The sequence below is a fragment of the Lotus japonicus genome, chromosome 5, assembly GCF_012489685.1.
Source record: "Lotus japonicus ecotype B-129 chromosome 5, LjGifu_v1.2".
In the NCBI taxonomy this organism is placed as follows: domain Eukaryota; kingdom Viridiplantae; phylum Streptophyta; class Magnoliopsida; order Fabales; family Fabaceae; genus Lotus; species Lotus japonicus.
The window spans coordinates 66,945,970-66,964,886 of record NC_080045.1 but is presented as its reverse complement, the minus strand read 5'-3'; the positions used below and the strand labels follow the sequence as shown (position 1 = coordinate 66,964,886).

Genomic DNA, 18,917 nt, shown 5'->3' with positions numbered 1-18,917 from the left:
AATTTTTGCCCCGATGATGGATTTTCCAAGACTAACATATGCGAACTTGGGTGGAAAATTACTTTTCAAAGGAAAGTCTCAGGTTGGAATGGAAATTTGGTTTGCCATGGTATGCCTCGTTGCCCAAATGGTTTCCCTATGTCAAGGTGCACCTGTGAGCTCCCATGTAAAAATGTGAGAATTCTTGCCCCGTTGATGGATTTCCCAACCTATGCGAATTTGGGTGGAAAATGAGTTTTCAAGGGAAAATATCAAGTTCGAAGGGAAACTTGGTTTGTCATTGCATGCCTTGTTGCCCAAATGATTTCCATATGCCAAGGTGCACCTGTGAGCTCCCATGTAAAAATTTGAGAATTCTTGCCCCGATGATGGATTTCCAAGGCTAACATATGCGAATTTGGGTGGAAAATGAGTTTTCAATGGAAAATATCAAGTTCGAATTTGTTTTCCAAGGCATTCCTCGTTGCCCAAATGGTTCCATATGCCAAGGTGCACCCATGAGCTCCCATTTCAAAATTTGAGAATTCTTTCCTCGATGATGGATTTCCGAAGGCTAACCTATGCGAATGTTGGTGGAAAATGAGTTTTCAAGGGAAAATATTAAGTTGGAAGGGAAACTTGGTTTGCTATGGCATGCCTCGTTGCCGAAATGATTTCTGTATGCCAAGGTGCACCCGTGAGCTCCCATGTCAAAATTTGAGAATTATTGCCCAAATGGTTTCCATATGCCAAGGTTTCCCTATGTCAAGGTGCACACGTGAGCTCCCATGTCAAAATTCTCGCCCTGTCACTTTATTTATACGTTATTTATTTTCTCTTTCAATCATATAATTTATCACATTTTTTATTTTTCTATATTTTTATTTTTATTTCTTTTTTCTCATCGTTTCATTTTTTCTTATATTAGAGTGTGAATGAAACTTAATTGCACAAAGAGTGTGATGAGAAGGAGCAAGGAAAGATATGAAGGATATTCAAATAATGTTCTAATGCTTATTAATACGACAAGACCAACCATGGAAAATAATATTATTATTGAGAAAAATAGTGGGTATGTCACAAACACAATAGATAAATATATAGTTTTTGGAGATGCATAAAGACATGCACGAAGACTCTATAATTGAGTCATTATTACTACCTAAAAGTTGCACTTATATTTTAAGAGAGTAATACATGAATAATCTTCACTTTTAGTATGATAGCTGGATATATAGGTTGGTGTGTGCTTAACGAGTATATATTGTGAACCACAAGCAATGTACTGAATGAAATAATGAACCGCTTAATAATTCATCTATTCTAATAAACTGTCGTTGTCCAAAATCTATGGAAGATGATTCTCGAAAAAGATAACGTGGCAGAATTAAATGTTTAAGTGGACATGAAGCCATGTACGAAATAGGATATATAATCATATAAAAAAAGATAATTAACTTTGATTTCTTTGTAATTAAGTTCATTCGAATTTTTATGCTCCCATTATATTTTGAGTGCTCTCATGCATGTGATAATACTTTATCTTCTCATTATATATTTTCCACGCTTCAAATATTCAACACAAATTGTGATAAAATGTATTAAAAATTCCCACAATAATAGCTATTTTGGTTCTTCACTTATCACGATTTTGCAGTTTTGGTCCCAATAAAAAAGTTAGCACATTTGGTCCTCCACTTTACTTTATTTTTTGCAAAAATGATCCCTATTTGGGACTAAAATGGCAAAAGTGTGTAAATGTGAGAGATTAATTTTGCTAATTTTTTTTCTAAAGGGACCAAAAATGCAAAATCATAATAAGTGAGGAGACCAAAAGAGTTATTAAGCCTTAATTAAAAGTATAACTAAATAATGGTTAGAATGTGTAGACCAATCATTACTTTTCAATTTAACTTTTGGAATAAAGTTATACTTAACATACTTTTTAGGAATATTCACAAACTCAGATTATAATCCAAATACTTGTATGGTTTATTTTAGGAATTGTACACTTGAGGGTTTCCTCGATGAATCCAGCCTCAAAGCTTCCCTTTCCAATACCTTTGTTGTCCTAATAACCTATGAATACTTTTTGGAATGTTTTGGAAAGTGTTATTGAAATTTTGCTTAGCCAAGATTTGGTTGCTAAGCGAATTTTTTCTTCATTAAATTTTCTTTTAAACTGTCTTAATTTCACTTAGTCAACCTCGACCTTGCTAAGCGAAAATAATCTTTGTTAAGCGAGAGAACTCTTCCAAAATACATACTCCCTGCCATAATAGTAATTTACGTCTATAATTGTTTAAAGGCCAAAACTAATTGGTGTTTCAGCCCAATACACATTTGCTTAACAAGAGTTACAAGATTTGTAGTTTGCTTTTTATTTATGTATGGTAATGTCATGAAATCCAATTGTGAAATCTCCCGATTAATTAAATCCAATAAAGAAGATAAGAGTTTCAATTGATTTTAAAGTTAAAGTTAATTTGATAGACATTCAAACACCTAATCGACTCTAACCGTAGAGAATCAATACTTGCACACGCAAACATGAAACCAAATATGGTATTGAAACAAATGTTTTTCCAACTTCATTTCATTTTATTTATAATAAAACCCATAATTTTTTTCCTACTTCATCCTCTTTCGCACACATTATTTTATTAGGGTATTTATTGTTAATAGCAATTACTAATCTCCTCGCCATAAATATTTGTACTAAGAGTAAATAGTGCTCGCACACATTTCTTTAAGCACATAATGTGGTGTATGTTGATCTATGTATTCTGGTGCTATATACTAGTAATATTCCTGCCTGCGCCTTTCAAGGTGGAGCAACAGTTTCCCATAATCAGGAAGGTTTTCTTTAATCAGGGGAACTTGTTTAAAATTTTGCATCCAAGCATGCAACCTAGTAAACTTGTTTGGCTCAATAAGTTTCATCCCAGCAAGTTCCTCTAAGCCTTCTAACCAATGACTAAGGCACCCATATGCTAAGTCCACCATACTAATGTTGTTGCCTCCAAAGAACTTCTTGACCCCTAGACCTTGCTCTTCCATAATTGTGATTTTTTCTTGTGCTTTTTTCACTGCACTTGCTCTTTCTTGTTCATCTTTTGAGGGCCGGAGAAACAAATCAGTTATAGAAACGAGCTAGAAAAAATAAAACAAATGAACAACACCATTAATTCAAGACCAAATAATACCGAGTGAATGTTCAATTCCGTCATGAAACTGTAAGATAAGTTAGTTTATAAAAGAATGAAATACCTCTCTCATATCTAACTATGAGTCTATGACCCATCGTACTCAACCAACATTTGACACGATTAGAGACGGTGAGAAATATTTCCTTCTTCTAGGAACTAATTAACTTGTTGATGCTTACACTCTCATTCAGAGACGGAATTGAACATTCATCCATTAGGAAGTAAAATTTAGAGAATGAAAAATCAGATAATATTACCGAATCTTCTCCAAATTTAATCCAAAATCGAGCTAAGGCTCTCTCATGGTTATCCTGTGGCAGCAATGGCTTTTGTGGCCATGTTTCTTCAATGTATTCAAGAATCACAAGAGACTCTGCGATGGCTCTGCCTCCATGGATGAGCACAGGGACTTTCTTGTGAACTGGATTGGATTGTAGAAGTAGTTGGCTTTTGGTGTACCTGTCTTGTTCAATATACTCATAGCTTATACCCTTGAATTTCAAAGCCCATATGACTCTATGAACAAAAGGGCTTGACCAAAATCCTAGTAGTTTCACATCTGCCATAGTTGCTATGCTAGGAATAGGTGTGAGAGAGATATTGGAACTTCATAAATACTGAGATTTATTTGGACTAGTCCAAAACAGTGATGGTGGTGATTCCAAAGTTTTTGTGTGGTGTTGAAGAGTCACCATGATTCATTGAACTTGTCAATTGTACTAACCAGTTTTGGTTGTTCATCTTTCCTTTTCAGTTTTCAACTTTTGTTCAATTCCTTTGTTGTTTTGTAGACAAATTCCATTCCCCTGTTCTAGTCTGCTGGCCACAATTTGGTAAAAGATGCGCCAAATTAGGTTAGGTCCCGTTTGGAAGAGCTTGCTAGTGTTTTAGAAAAGTTATGCAAATAAGCTATCATGAATAGCTTATGAAAAAGAGTTCATGCTTATATATAGTTTATTTTCAATTTATTTTAATAAACTTATTAAAGTAGCTTATGAATAAGTGCTTATTTCATAAGCGCTAATGGTCATAAGTGCTTAATTAAGCTGTTTTTCCAAACGGGGCCTTATTCGTTTTGGGTTTATGCAGGTCCGTTTTTGTTTATGATTGTTTAGCCCCATTGGAGGGAATTTTTTAAGAGGAGCCCATTGGATTCTGAAAATCCGTATATCGGGCCGGGCTGTAATTGGGAGGAGATGATTGGGCCTGTAGATTTGGCCCAGTCTCTTGTCTTCTTTAATTCTCTTCTCTTTCGAGCATCCAATTCCAATGCAACGACACGATTTCGACAGAGAGTTTTTCTTCCTTCTTTCTCACCTGCGCGAGACTCTGTGAGCTCCATTGCATTGCCTGTAAGTTTTCAAAATCATATTATTCTTCTTACTATTATTTATTCATGTTCACATGTAATTTATTATTATTGAAAATTTCATTGAGTAGATAATTTGGGTGTTGTGTTTAGTTTTTGGTTATTATGGATTTATAGGGATGAAGATTGAACAGGATTAGGAGTTGAACCAATTAGATGGTATGGAGATGGAGATTGGAGAATTCTAGAAGGAAAAAAATGAGTAAGGGTGCAATTTTTTATGCGAAATCAACCATGACTGATCGATCGGAGTAGGCAATATAGCAATTTTGAGGGGGCAAGGAGGCAACCAAGTGATATTGATGAGAATTCGAAAAACAAGGAAAGAGAATTTTATTTTCCTAGACAGCTATAGAGGATGGACAATGAGAGGTCTCATTGTAGATCTGATGATAGATTATAGAAAAGATGATAGCAGGGAGGAAGCTGTTAAAACGTCAACACAGATTGGAAATTTTAATTACAATTAATTAATTATTTTGATATTGCTAATTGAAATCTTTGGTCTCACACTATAAATCTCTACTTATATTCTGATACTTAATCGTGCATCTACTAGGTACTGGCTTGTTGTTGAGATTTTGCTCTCATATATGTATTTCTCTAATTATTGCTATAGCTTGCTGCTTTGATACAAATGAAGTTGGAATGATACGAGCTGGATGCTTTGTTTTGTGTTCAAATTGCAGTGAAGAAGCCGGGTAAAATGAGCAAGTATGGGTTGAACCTTCGGCCTGCCAAGCAGAAGCAGAAGCCACCAAGGCCTCCCCTCGCCACCCCTTTTGGCTTTAACGATGATGATGAGGATGACGTCGAGAGAGAAATCGCTCTCCAGGCTGCAAAGAAAAAATCTCTCAAGGAAGTATGTTAACCTTGCTTGCCTTTTTGATACCTTTTGATCTGGTGTTTCTTATATTGACTGTTGTATTTGTTTTGTTTATGTTAGATCTTACTTTCCATCCTTTTTTTTTTTTCCTTATTAAGGTTGAGGAGCAGCAAAAGAAGGCCTTGGAAGAAGATCCATCCGTATTTGATTATGATGGAGTCTATGAAAAAATGAAAGAGAAAGTTGCAAAACCACTGATACAAGATCGTGAAGAGAGAAAGGTAGAGTTGCAGTTCAAAGCATTCTTTTTAAATTTCAACCGAACTACCATTATTTTGTTTATAACTCAATGAAGAATCATATAGGAGAATCTGTGGTATATTATATCATAATTATGACAATGGTGATTAGTGACAGGAAGGCACACAATACATACTTACATAATGATTGCCGGTTAAATAGATTGTATCTTTCTTATTCATTTCTTAGGATAAAAATTTGTTTTCATTTATTCAAAAAATCTGGCATTGTTTACATGATAGCAGTGAAGCCCTTTTACAGTTTGCCATCTCTGGAGTTTATTCAGACAGATTTGCAAAATCATCTAGTAGCAAGCGACAGATAGATCATCAAGTAGCACATGGAAACATAAAAATTTCACCTTTCCAAGAGTATATACAGGGTTAGTGTCAATCTGGGTTTTGGTATTTGACATGCATGGATGTAACTTCTATCTTGAAGTTGGGAGCTTCATGGCCTACACATTTTTAGAATAGTGAAAATGGCTGATAGTGGGTTCCTTGAAGCCTATGTGCTTGTTCCTCTTCAATAGTTTGGTTTAAATTTATTTTCTTGTTTTGCTTCTCTGAGAGCTAGTGCTGAAATTTGTTCTTTTCGGATTGTTTTGAGAATTGACACTGGTACTCATAGACCTGTATTATTTGTGATGCAGCCAAAGTATATCCAAAATCTGATGAAAAAAGCCAAGGAGCGAGAGCAGTATCGCGAGATTGTGTACGAGAAAAAGGTTGCCAAGGAGAGAGACAAAGATGATCATCTCTATGCTGACAAAGACAAATTTGTTACTGAAGCGTATAGAAGGAAGCTTGCTGAACGGGAGAGACAGATGGAGCTAGAAAGAATCCGTGAACTTCAAGAGGAGAGAGATGATGTACGCTCATTCTGTTTTGATCCCTTATTCTTTTACCTTGTTTTCATATCTCTTCTATGTCTCAATTTCAAATTACTGACATATTGTGTATTTTACTAATTTAATAGGTTACAAAGAAGAAAGACTTTTTGCTTGATTTTTATTCAAACCTTGATAGAAATGTTGCTTATGGAGCAAAAGATGCTCAAGGGAGGAAACGTGACAACCAGGCTGAACATAGAGTTCCAGAGACACATGAGGGGGTGAACCCTGATGCATCAGACAGGCATCAGGAGCATGGTGATGCATCGGATGAAAGACAACATTCATTGGGTAACTCAAGTCCACCAGTGGAGTTTTCCAAGGAAAAAATTGGTGATCAGGGTGAACCTTCTAATCCTTCCAATAGAAGTATCAGCCCCACGGATATGAAGCCAAATCCTGAGGCTCTTGTAGAAGAAGAAAATAAGCCAGTTGAACAGCCATCAGCTTCTCAACCGAAGGCCGATCATCACAAAAGAAATCAAGATGCTGTGGCTGCAGCAAAGGAACGTTTTCTGGCACGTAAGAAGGCAAAGGAACAGTGAACAATTTCCTGATACATATTTGGTCTTTAGTCTGCGTGTTTGATTTAATATCCATGGTGTGATGTTTCCTTAAATGATACAGAGCTTTATCTGTGAACAGAGTCATAGAATGAATTGATACGCAGTAGTATACGATATTTTGCCAATTTTATGATATCTAATTTTGGTGCCAATTTTCATGCTTCACTTCATTTGATCATGAACTTTTTCAAATGTACAATGTCATACTAAACATTGTATAACATTTTAATTTTGCATATTATTAAGGCTTATACAATGAAACTTTTTTTGAGTCATGCATGACCTAACAAAAGAAATGATTAGTTGACGGTTTAGATCGTACAGTCGCACAATACTTTCTTTTATTTACTAAATAATAATACCCTTTCAAAGAATATATCTTTTTATACAACTAGCTATCATTTAATTTCACAATAATTAACTAAATCAATTGAAGCAAGACATATTGACAAACTCAGGAAACTGACTTTGACATGATAACTGTGGAAACACTCAACCTCAATAAAAATGACTAATGAGTAAGCTCCCTCACACACTCACACACATGAATGATTGTATCGGCATTAAAAGCTGAGGAAGAATATGCACCAGTACTCCCTAAGGATTCTACTGACTATTCTGTTCCATAAGAAGCCAAGTCATTCTGAGCTATATTCATTTTTGGTCTTTCACAAGTCACAACAATCTCATCATCATGCCTGAACTCTCTAAAGTGTGCCATTTTCCCCAATTCTTCAACTTCATCCATAACATGATCTAGAATTGCCACCATCTCCAGAAGCAAAGAAGTGAAAGCAGCAAAGGGTAGTGCTTCTGAGAATTCGAGGCTAGTGATTGTAGTCTTACTCAGTTGTGGCCTTAAAACCTTCTTGTGTGCTTGTCCTGCTTTTGGTTGTTCTCCAGAGTGATCATTCTTAATACCCCATGATGAAATTCTAGTATCTTCTTCAAACTTTTGCTCAAGATGTGCAATTGTTGGAGAGGACGTGTTGGTGGTTCTACCATTCCTAGAGCCTAGTAAAACTTGAGGTTGGGATTTCAGGGCATTGTCAAGGTCTCTTAAAGCTTCATTGACATTGCAAGAGAGTATTTGAGGGGAGAATTGATGTTTTTTCCTTATGCTGTTCGCCAGTTCTCTCAATACTTTTGACACTTCTCGTGCAAGTCTTATGCAAGAGTCTTTGTATAGGATCCGAATCGACCTTGGTGTCTGAAGAATCAAATATTGAATAATAACAAGTACATGTGGTATCATCAAATTATGACAATAAGCATCAAATTATAAAGTATACTTTATGTTAGTTTTGATTCCAATAATTGTAATGGTGTCAGCCAAAAGAATGATGTTAATGCAGACCTTGAATATTATGTAGATCCTAGAGCATAATCAATGATTGATATTTCAAGTGGTTGTTATCCATGTGCTATCCATAACATGACAGATAATCCAGAGTTCAATTATGGGAGTTATAGAAGCAAGTGGAAGCAATTTTTGGGAGAAAGAGTTTGCATAATAACCTACATAAACTGGTAAATGTATTAACTTGAAAAAAAAAGGAAAAATCATAAAATGTAAGACTTGAAGGTTAAATCATTAGAGCAGAAATACATTTAGTTCATTCTTTTACTATTTGCTTCATATAAAACTCTAGGTTATTATTTTTCTTTCCTGAACTAGTTGGTTTAGTACCTGAATTTCAGACTGAAGACATCCATGTAGTGCTACAACAGTGTAACCAAAATGTCGAAGAGAAGCTCCAACTCTTACATATTGCTGCAATGGGATTTTGTGGCAATATATTGAGTATCTTGGCTCCCAGCTTGCTTGTAATGCCTGTTTAATTCCACACAACAATTCTATATGAGATCTTCTTATCATAAAACACTCATGTCTGATGTTTTACTTTACAAGAAAGGGCCAGTAGTGACTGAATTTGGATTCTCTGCAGTTAGGAAATAAAAAATTCACACAATCAAAGAATATGAGCCATTCAATGAAAATCATATGGCTCCGATTTCGAGTTTATTTGAGTTGTCCGATCTTAATGAAACTTATAAGTTGTTCGATCTTGATCGGATGACTAAGATTTACTTGAATGTGTGAATTTAGAAATGTCCTGAGTACAGAGAACCCAAATCCGTAGTGAGTTACCAGTGTTTCATCCTTAGCTTTGGAGTCTAAGACAGCCTTGTAACCAATGTAAGTGGGATCCTCGAATGAATCATCTTGAGTTGCTCGTTTTTCCGAATCATAAAAATATTCCTTGACAGAAACTGCATGAGATCAATGACATAGTATGAGGCAATGGAAATGAAGCAACTTTTTCACATTTAACAATTAGTAGCAATACTTCAAGCTTAAAGTTAACCTTACCTTCTATGGAGTTGGCTAAGACTTCAAGCTTTGATATGGTGCAGTTATGGAGGTCTTCCCCTGACCAGTTTGGAAATACCAATAGGCTCATCACAAGACACAGACCACAGCCTATGGCAATGGTAGAGATTCGATCTTTTGCAATGCTCCAAACATCATCAACGCGGTAACTTGATACAGTTATCAAGTTAAAGGTCAAGAGAAATATAAGAACACCATAGTCATAATTCTTCTTGATATAGGGGATGAACCTGATATAAGTAGCTGCAGCTCCTGCCAACCAAAAATGAGGAAAACTTCATCCTATGTTCTTTACGTTCCAGGAAAATTAATTAAAATTACAAACATAAGCCTAAGATTAGCACATTAATGGACAATGCAGGGAAGTGTGGTTTATCTTCTGACCTGTGATTCTAAATATTTGTATTTTGTGTGATAGGTTCAAGTTTTACACATCAAACTGAGTTTGTCTTAAAATTTCAACAAACAATACTTTCGTGGCATTGTATTGATAAAAGAATCAGGACTAAAGAAACAACAGCAGTTATTCAACACAGAAAGAGCTTATCTCTATCTTTAGTGATTCTCCTACATCCTTTCAAATTATAGTTAAAGGGAAATACTAAAAGTTATGATACGAAACACAAGAAGTGGATGTTAACTACACTACTTCTCCATAATTTCTATTAAATAACACAGCTAGTTTTACCATGTCAGTATTTCTTGCTGTTTTCTTTGTAACATATAGCAGTGCTGTATAATTAAACTACGAGTGAAGTTACATTCACGAGTAAAAAAATGGTTACCTAAAAGAAAAACTGTAGCACCAATGAAAACTCCTTGAAAAACCTGACCACTGGCATCTGCAACATACTCGATCAAAAAAGCCAATGATCCTGCTACCAGAGTCCCCAGCCCTCTATTTAGTCCTTTGCATAAAGTTGCCCCTGCATTCAGAGGATGAATACACAGACTGAACACAAAACAATGTCACTGAGATATCATAACAATAATGATACTTAGACACCCAAATATTGCAGATACCTCACAAACACCCAAATTTTCTCTCTATCTCTCTCTTATCACATCTGTTACTTCTCCCACTTCTATTATTTTCTCACTTTGGGTGTCTCCGAGGTGTCTGCGCTATTCGGATGCCCCTGAATCATTTTCAATCATACAATAGCCTACCTACTGTAAACTCCATCACCACAACCACAGTCATGACAGCCCACATAGCATTTTTGCCAATCCCTTTGAACAATGGCTCCATCAGATACAACAAAGAAACTAGTGTCAGAGCCAGACCAACTTTCAAAGAATGAACCACCCTTCTTGGATCCTCTTTACCAACCTCCCATGCTGTCCTCCTTGCTAAATCTGGAAATTTTTTCACTTTATCAGCAAAACTATAAATATATTTCCAATGACTTGAACTTCTGTTATTGGTTTCAGCCATTGGAAGTTTCAAACTTTCACTCCTGAATCAGCTTCCTGAGTGAGATGATCATTAAAAGCTTCCTTTTTGAAATTAAGGGTGTGTTACATATAGGCTTAAAAGCTTCTGCACATGGTGACAAGGAACGAGTATTAAAAAATGTAAGCAGTGAGAAACTTCTTTTATTATTATTTGTTTCATTTGATGATGACACTGAGTTTAGAATAGATACAGATGGTTCCAGCTAGTGCGATCTACGTTGGTGGTTATGAAAAAAAAGACAATGTGGTAGATTTCATAGGTGCTGCTTAGAGTCAAATGTTCAGTGAAGAATAGTAGAATACCAACCTCACAGGAACTTGTTGTTATCATATTGGTGAATGTGGATGTGGTGACCGAAGCTTGAGTGTGCAATTTGACAAGGATTTGCAATGCAAAAAAGTTGAGAAATTACACTTGTACTTGTACAGTAGAGAAGTTGAACAACAAAAAAGAAAAGAAATCGTTTGTCACAAAGATGGATTTGAGTTCCAAACAGGACAATCATTAAGGATGCGATAAAAAATCGATCACTTATATATTTCATCAAGATTGAAGAGCTTTGATAAACTTAAAATTTCAATCGTCCGATCTTAATTTAACAACTCGGATTCTTTAACTGCATAAATTATGAATTCTCTAAATGCAGCAAATCTAAATCCATACAAAGTTTAGTATAATAATGTGAGAGAAAAGATCACAACATGGCGAAGTATGAGATTTAATGATTGATATATATGATGGAGAAAGAAAAAGAAGGAAAAAAATCTTTTGTGAAAAGTGCTGTACATAATTAATGTATCAATAATAGAACTCAAATAAATTTTTACTTCTAAAGAGACATCTTATACTCTTACAATACATTTGTGCAATACATTATACAACAGCTGGCTACCACATCATCACCAATTAAAAAAGAGAGAAAAATGTAAGATGTGATGATTGATATGAGAAACTATTAGAAAAATAGAGGAACATAGGGAAAACACAATCGTAGGCAACCGGGTTACAAGCATTAAGTTCCTTAAGAAAATTGTATTCAAATATTGTATTCTGTCTTCCTCAAAATTCTTATACTATCTATTTCAATTAGCCATAATGGATTTTTGTTTAATATATGTTAAAATTTCGCCCCATTTATCCATTTTTTCTATTTCCATCCATGAAGTATGGAAGATATATTGGATCAAAATAAACTGTTCGCGTAATTTATAAGTTTGTTTGTAATACATTGCATGAAGATAGGGAAAATACATTATTTTGGAATATGCATGTGTGAGGCTGTGAGCTATGTATGCATTTTTGGTCTCTCAAAAGTCAACAATCTCATCATCATCCTCTCTGAACTCTCTAAAGCATGCCAATTTCCCCAAGTCTTCTACTGCATCTAGAACATGATCTAGCTTTGCCACCATCTCCACAAGCATACAAGTGAAAGCTGCAAAAGGTAGTGCTTCTGAGAACTCCAAGCTAGTGGTGACTGCTATCTTGATTAGTAGGGGCCTTAAAACCTTCTTGTGCCCTTCCCTAGTCAGTTCACCAGATTGCTCTTTGGATTTACATTCAAATGCTGAAGAAGAATCACTTTTTGTGCTTGATACTGAGATTCTAGAGTCTTCTTCTTGCTTTTGCTCATTCATGGAGCCTAGAAAAATTTGGGGTTGGGATTTCAAGTTATTGTTGAGGCTTTGTAAAGCTTCATTGAGATTATGAGATAGTGCTTCAGGGGAGAATTGATGTTTGTTCCTTATGCTGTTGGCAAGTTCCCTTAGCACTTTAGACACTTCTTCAGCTAGTCTGATGCAAGAGTCTTTGTATAGGGCTCGAGTAGACCTTGTTGGCTAAATTAATGAAAAAGGTGACGACATGATCAACAAATCATGAAATTAAGCATAAAATTTAAAAGTTATATTATTCTGACAAATTATTTCAACGATGCTAGCCAAAAGAATAATATACAGATTAAGTAGCTTGAACATCATGAATATTATTCAGATTTCAGATCATAGAGCTTAATCAATAATCGATGTTCAATGTGACTACTATTCATTCACTATCACTATCATGATTCTTGTGATTCAAGACTCCTAGAATCAAATGAAAGTGACACAATAGCATTAGAAATATGACTACCAGCCTTTATCATGAAATTCACTCCATTTACATATGTTTCATGCTTCTTGAAGTCTCACAGCATTCATAAATGTTAACTGTTATAGGAAGCATAAATTCATTTTTGTCTCGTGATAAGAATATGACTAACTCCGCCTATGCTTGCATGGTAGTAGATCATAAGTCCAGATAAAGGAGAAAGGTTGTGTTAGGCTTTTGGCAGTCAACGTAAAACTTGTTGATATATAATTATATATATATATATCCTTAATATGGATCAGTCATCCATATGGCCGACCTGACCTTGTAGGATAAGACTCTTAGAAATATAATATAAAACTATTCATGTGTCATTTACCTAGCTAACAACTTAAACTTTTGAGATAATTGGTTCTTGACAAAGGTTTATAAGAAAATGCCTCATTTGGTATCATATATAACCTTGTTCAGGTTTTTTTCCTTCTAAACTAGTTGATTGATTTAAAGTACCTGAATATCAGAAAGTAGACATCCATGTAGTGCTACAACAGTGTAGCTAAAATGGCGTAGAGTAGCTCCCACTCTTGCATATTGCTGCCATGGGATACTGTGCCAATATCTTGAGCTTCTGAGCTCCCAACTTGCTTGTAATGCCTTTTAATTTTAAACATGAAGTCCATTTAATATTTTCTGCCATAAAGAACTAAACTCAGATATGTTTAACTTAAAAAAATGGGTTACCACTTACCAGTGTTTCATCTTTAGCTTTGGAGTCTAAAACAACCTTGTAATTTTTGTATATCAGATCCTCGGATGAATCGCCTTGAGTTACTTGATTTTCAGAATCATCAAAATATTTCATGACACAAGCTGCATATTTCTTTCAATCGTCAATGTTATTCACTAAAAAATTAGAAGTAGTAATCTTTTTTATATTCATAAGCATTTGTGTGCGATGGGGTAAAAAACTTAATTGAGCATTTATTGCAAAATTTACGCGTGAGAGGATCCTGATCCCAATGGTTAGAAGGAACTCTATCTCAGAATTTCAGCTTACCTTCTATAGAGTTGGCTAGGCATTCAAGCTTGAATATGGTGGAGTTATGGAGTTCTTCCCCTGACCAAATTGGAAATACCAACACACTCATTATAAGACATGTTCCACCCCCTATGGCAATGGTGGTGATGCGATCTTTTGCAATACCCCAGACATTATCAACACGGTAGCTTGATACAGTAATCAAATTAAAAGTCAAGAGAAACATCATAACACCATAGTCATAATTCTTCTTGATGCAGGGTATAAACCTGACATAAGTAATTGTAGCTCCTGCGAACCAAAAGTAAAGCAATGGTTCAACAAAATATTTAGTAAGCCTCGATTATGTGTCAGAAAACTTGCACAGAAATGGTTTACTTAAGATCAAGATTAGCATTCCTACTAAGGGAGTGTTATTTGTATGATTTCCCACATGATGGAAATGTTTATTAAACATTACCCTCGTAGGTGAAGTTTCTTTAGTCAGTTGCATCTCTCCATATAATTGCAATAAGAAGATAGTTTCATGGCACTCTAGCTATGACAAGAAGAAAGTGAAGCAATTGCATGATCTATTCCCCAGAGAAAACCACATAAGAAGTTATCTATATTTTTGCTAATTCTTCAACACCCTGATCAAGTGATTAAACTAGAATATAAGAGGTTCTTTCAAGAGGTTGTTAGTTATCACACTTACCTAAAATAAAGATTGCAGCCCCAATGAAAATAGCTTGGAAAATCTGACCAGGGACTTCTGCAATATACTCAATAAAAACTGCCAAAGATCCTGCTAACACAGTGCCCAGGCCTCTATTTAGGCCTTTGCCTAATGTTGCTCCTGCAATATAAAGGGAAAAACAAAAAGATGAAATGAAGGGATTCTTCAATACCTTTGATCTTAAAAGATAACAATGTCACTGACATATACCATGAAAAAAACATCCCAAAAATATAAACTATTAGGTGAAAACATGTGAACGATTATATTATATTTTTAAGATGCTCCCTCACGCAAGAGCCCATTAGGCTTGAGGCTGTACCACAAGCCCCCTAATTTGGGCGGAAATTCAACTTTTTATTAAAATAATGATGGCAACAAAGACTGCTATAAGCTAAGTGATAGGACTGAGATCCCCCTCACCAGCGGTGCAGCACCTAACAATTCCTCATTTCATTTTTTAATTGAGAATGAATTGCTTTTTTATTATAACTAATCTTATTAACCCTTATATCATGTCAGGAATTAACTATCTCAAAAACTTAAGCTATTAGCTGAAGACGTGTGAATGATTTTACACTATATTTCTAAGATTACAAGCTTACCTACTGTGAACTCCATCACCACAACCACAGTAAGAACAGCTGACATAGCATTTTGTCCAATCCCTTTGAACAATGGCTTTACCAGATACAGCAAAGAAACTAGTGTCAAAGCCAGACCAACTTTCAAAGAATGAACCACTCTTCTTGGATCCTCTTTACCCACTTCCCATGCTGCCCTCCATGCTAAACCAGAAAATCTTTTTACTTTATCAGAAATGCCATGCACATGTTCCCAAAAGCTTGAGCTTTTCTTACTTAGGTTAGTTTCAGCCATTCAAACTTTCAAGCCTGAATCAGCTTTCTTTCTGATCAAGATAATGCTTAACAGTTTCTATCAGAAAATAGGGTTATGCTACGTTCAGCTTATAAAAGCATGCACAATGTGACAAGGGGAAGGTCAAGTAAATATTGTGGGGAAACATTGTTCCTTTGATTTGATGGGGATCTTCAAATGCCAGCCAGATCCACTTTATATGTTTAGAGAGTGAAAGAGAAGGTTGTAGCTTTCACAGTCGTATTCAGCACTAAGGCAATCATCCTCGAGTTGGGTAGAATCACTATCAACAACAAAACTCTCCCTACTAGTACTAAGTACTTAACGCAGCTACATTAAAAAAGTAACAAGAAGCTTATGTTAAGGTAACTCTCACATACCACCCTCTGTGATTTAGAGGGTTGTGCTAGTTCTCATTGTTTATTTCTAAAATGTTAATTTCACAATGGGTAGCTCTTGCATGCTCACTCTAATTTAGAGGGTTATGTTTGTTATGTACACCTCCTCCTCCTCCTGTTGATCAGCCACTTGAGCCTCAATGTGAGACTGTTTTTGCAATATAACCAAGTTGGTTGCATTTGTTGCACCATATATTAGACTTCTTCCGGCATTGGAAATGAGGATAATTCGTCTTTCCTCAGTAATGACAGGGATGATAATTTGGTTTTTCATCTTTTCCTACTATACTGCCTTTGTTAGAACTCGCTCCTTCCTCAAAGTTGTTTACCTTGAGGCTTCTTTTTCTTCTTTGTAATCATGACTGAAATTAATTTCCCCCACACATTGGTTATAACACAACTTATGTTTTTACTTCTTCTATTGCCATTAAAAGTTTGTGTTTTGGTGAGTTACCTTAATTTTAAAATTTTAAGAAATTTAAAATATTGAGAAATTAAATTGATTCATTTTTATCATTTTGAACTATTTTGTTGGGATAAATATTTATGAAATTCAATAATGTGTATTTAAAAGGTTGAGGAGGGAGAGTATTTATTGAGTTTAATACGTTAAATTGTGAAAAAAAAAACTCTTAATTCCCTCTCGCCTCTCCTCCATTTCTTTCCAACCAAATACTATGTAAATACTTTTATATTATGCACACAACGTAAAATATTTGATGCTTTTGAGAATAATAAAAATAGTTAACATTTAATTTAATGATACCCTAAATTATTTTTGATCAACGGCAATAATGTTAGGTGATTCATAAAACCTTGAGATAATTATATGAATTAAAGTGATATACACTGTCAGTGTAAATAGATTTTACAAGACTTTTGCACTTGTATAAACATCATAAAAGTACAATCATGTCAACAACCCATATCTACTACTCACCCCACCTATTGGGCAAGAATCAATAAATAAGCCGTGGCCTTGGCTCTTGTGCTTCCATATCCATACAGAAAATATAGTGAAACTACTTTTTTATTTTGAAATTTGTTAATGAGAAAAAAATCTCAATTTATTATTTTATTATCTTAAAACATAATTTAATTATTATTTTCTTAAAAAATAATTAATTGAATTATTTTAATCCCTCAAATCTATAAAATTTTAGTCACTTATTCGCCCATCATTCATTTTCATTATTTAAATAAAAGATAAATATTAAAAAAAAAATTAACTTTGACAACTGATAACTAAGATCCTAGTCAACAGAATTAGACCATGTTTGAATGAGATCATTAGTCCCATGCAGAGTAGCTTTATCCCGGGGAGATGTACTAGTGATAATGCCATAGCTCTGCAGGAGATTGTGTACCATCAACAGAAAGCCCGCAGGAAAAATGGAAATCTGGTTTTCAAGCTGGATCTGGAAAAAGCATATGATCGGGTGAGCTGGACCTTCTTGGAGGAAACGCTAGTAGCTTTTGGGTTCCCTCCTTCTTGTGTGAGACTTATTATGCATTGTGTGACTGCTTCCCAACTCTCAATTTTGTGGAATGGGGAGCGTCTTCAATCCTTCCCTGCTAAAAGGGGCTTGAGACAAGGTGACCCTCTTTCTCCTTACTTATTTGTGCTTTGCATGGAAAGGTTTAGTTCTGCCATCGCTACTGCAGTTATGGATGGAAGGTGGGATCCTGTTTGTACTGTTAGGAATGGCCCAGGCTTATCCCACCTGTTCTTTGCTGATGATGTGCTTCTTTTCATTAAGGCAAAGGATAGTCAGGTGAGACTCTTGAAGAAATTACTGGATAATTTTTGTAAAGCTTCTGGCCTGAAGGTGAATGAGGCAAAGTCAAAAATCCTTGCGTATTCAGGTATTAGTAATCAAAAGAAAGCTAGTATTGCTAATATTGCAGGTATTCTTTTTACTGAGGACATTGGAAGATACCTGGGATTCCCTATATTCCAGAAGCGGATTACAAAGGAGGACTTTAATTTTATCTTTGATCGTATCAATTCTCGTATGGCGAATTGGAAATGCAAGCTCCTCAATAAAGCTGGGAGGCTCACTCTTGCTCAGTCAGTTATATCTTCAATGCCAGCTTACTGCATGAGTCAGGTTTGGGTGCCTCAAGGTGTGTGTGACAAGTTAGACTCTATCATTAAAAATTTTATTTGGAAAAATAGAGATGGCAAGGGATTAAATCTGGTCGGCTGGGATCGAGTTGCTGTGCCTAAGCGTTTTGGTGGTTTGGGACTAAGGAAATCTAGGGATCACAACGTTGCTTTGCTGGGTAAACATGTTTGGCAGATTCTGGGTGAGCAGGATAAACCTTGGGTTCATCTCCTCAAAGCTAGTTATTTTCCATCTCAATCCTTCCTTGAGGCGGAGGTGCAGCGGGGTTCACCTGTTTGGAGAGCGTTTCAGAAAACAGTTGCAGTGTTAAGGCCTGGTTTTGAGTTTAAAGTTGGGGATGGCCTATCCTCGTTCTGGTTTTCTTCCTGGTGCACGACACAACCTCTGGGCCAGCAAGTGCAGTACGTTCATTACCATGACACAGAGCTTCAATTAAAAGATGTATGGGATGGTGATAGGTGGAGGCTGGAGCGTTTGTGGACAGTGCTTCCAGAGGACCTTGTTGAAAAAATTAAAGAGTTCCCTGCCCGTATTAATTCTCATGTGCCAGATAGTATTCGCTGGACAGGGCATGTTAGTGGCGAGTATTCGACTTCTACGGGGTACAATTGGCTCATAAATCATAGAATGACCGTGAATGAAGTTGCTCCCAGTGGTCACTTGCATTGGAG

The 18,917-nt window shown here is 35.6% G+C and overlaps 4 protein-coding genes across 5 annotated transcripts; 1 reads left to right on the top strand and 3 right to left on the bottom strand.

Moving 5' to 3' along the window:
• Positions 1-2,530: 2,530 nt before the first annotated feature.
• LOC130717116 (probable glutathione S-transferase) lies at positions 2,531-3,915 on the bottom strand. The gene is made up of 2 exons (XM_057567233.1): positions 3,446-3,915; positions 2,531-3,132 (listed from the first exon to the last, which is right to left on the bottom strand). The coding sequence occupies exons 1-2, from the start codon at positions 3,752-3,754 to the stop codon at positions 2,779-2,781; spliced, it is 663 nt and encodes a 220-aa protein (XP_057423216.1). The 5' UTR covers positions 3,755-3,915; the 3' UTR covers positions 2,531-2,778.
• A 466-nt stretch (positions 3,916-4,381) lies between these two features.
• Positions 4,382-7,293, top strand: LOC130717115 (uncharacterized). 2 transcript variants are annotated; one of them, XM_057567231.1, is made up of 5 exons: positions 4,382-4,540; positions 5,247-5,419; positions 5,542-5,664; positions 6,336-6,554; positions 6,662-7,293. In XM_057567231.1, exons 2-5 carry the CDS (start codon positions 5,264-5,266, stop codon positions 7,118-7,120), a joined length of 957 nt encoding a protein of 318 aa, XP_057423214.1. In that variant the 5' UTR covers positions 4,382-4,540; positions 5,247-5,263; the 3' UTR covers positions 7,121-7,293. The 2 variants fall into 2 exon arrangements, with proteins under 2 accessions (XP_057423214.1, XP_057423215.1); XM_057567232.1 differs by having other exon boundaries at positions 4,449-4,540; positions 5,177-5,419.
• A 265-nt stretch (positions 7,294-7,558) lies between these two features.
• On the bottom strand, positions 7,559-11,121 carry LOC130717114 (aluminum-activated malate transporter 12-like). Its single transcript, XM_057567229.1, has 6 exons — positions 10,707-11,121; positions 10,322-10,462; positions 9,516-9,788; positions 9,294-9,415; positions 8,832-8,975; positions 7,559-8,351 (listed from the first exon to the last, which is right to left on the bottom strand). Exons 1-6 carry the CDS (start codon positions 10,972-10,974, stop codon positions 7,755-7,757), a joined length of 1,545 nt encoding a protein of 514 aa, XP_057423212.1. The 5' UTR covers positions 10,975-11,121; the 3' UTR covers positions 7,559-7,754.
• Positions 11,122-12,200: 1,079 nt separating this feature from the next.
• Positions 12,201-15,779, bottom strand: LOC130718554 (aluminum-activated malate transporter 12-like). Its single transcript, XM_057569159.1, has 6 exons — positions 15,446-15,779; positions 14,820-14,960; positions 14,141-14,413; positions 13,832-13,953; positions 13,594-13,737; positions 12,201-12,833 (listed from the first exon to the last, which is right to left on the bottom strand). The coding sequence occupies exons 1-6, from the start codon at positions 15,717-15,719 to the stop codon at positions 12,303-12,305; spliced, it is 1,485 nt and encodes a 494-aa protein (XP_057425142.1). The 5' UTR covers positions 15,720-15,779; the 3' UTR covers positions 12,201-12,302.
• Between the last annotated feature and the right edge of the window lie 3,138 nt (positions 15,780-18,917).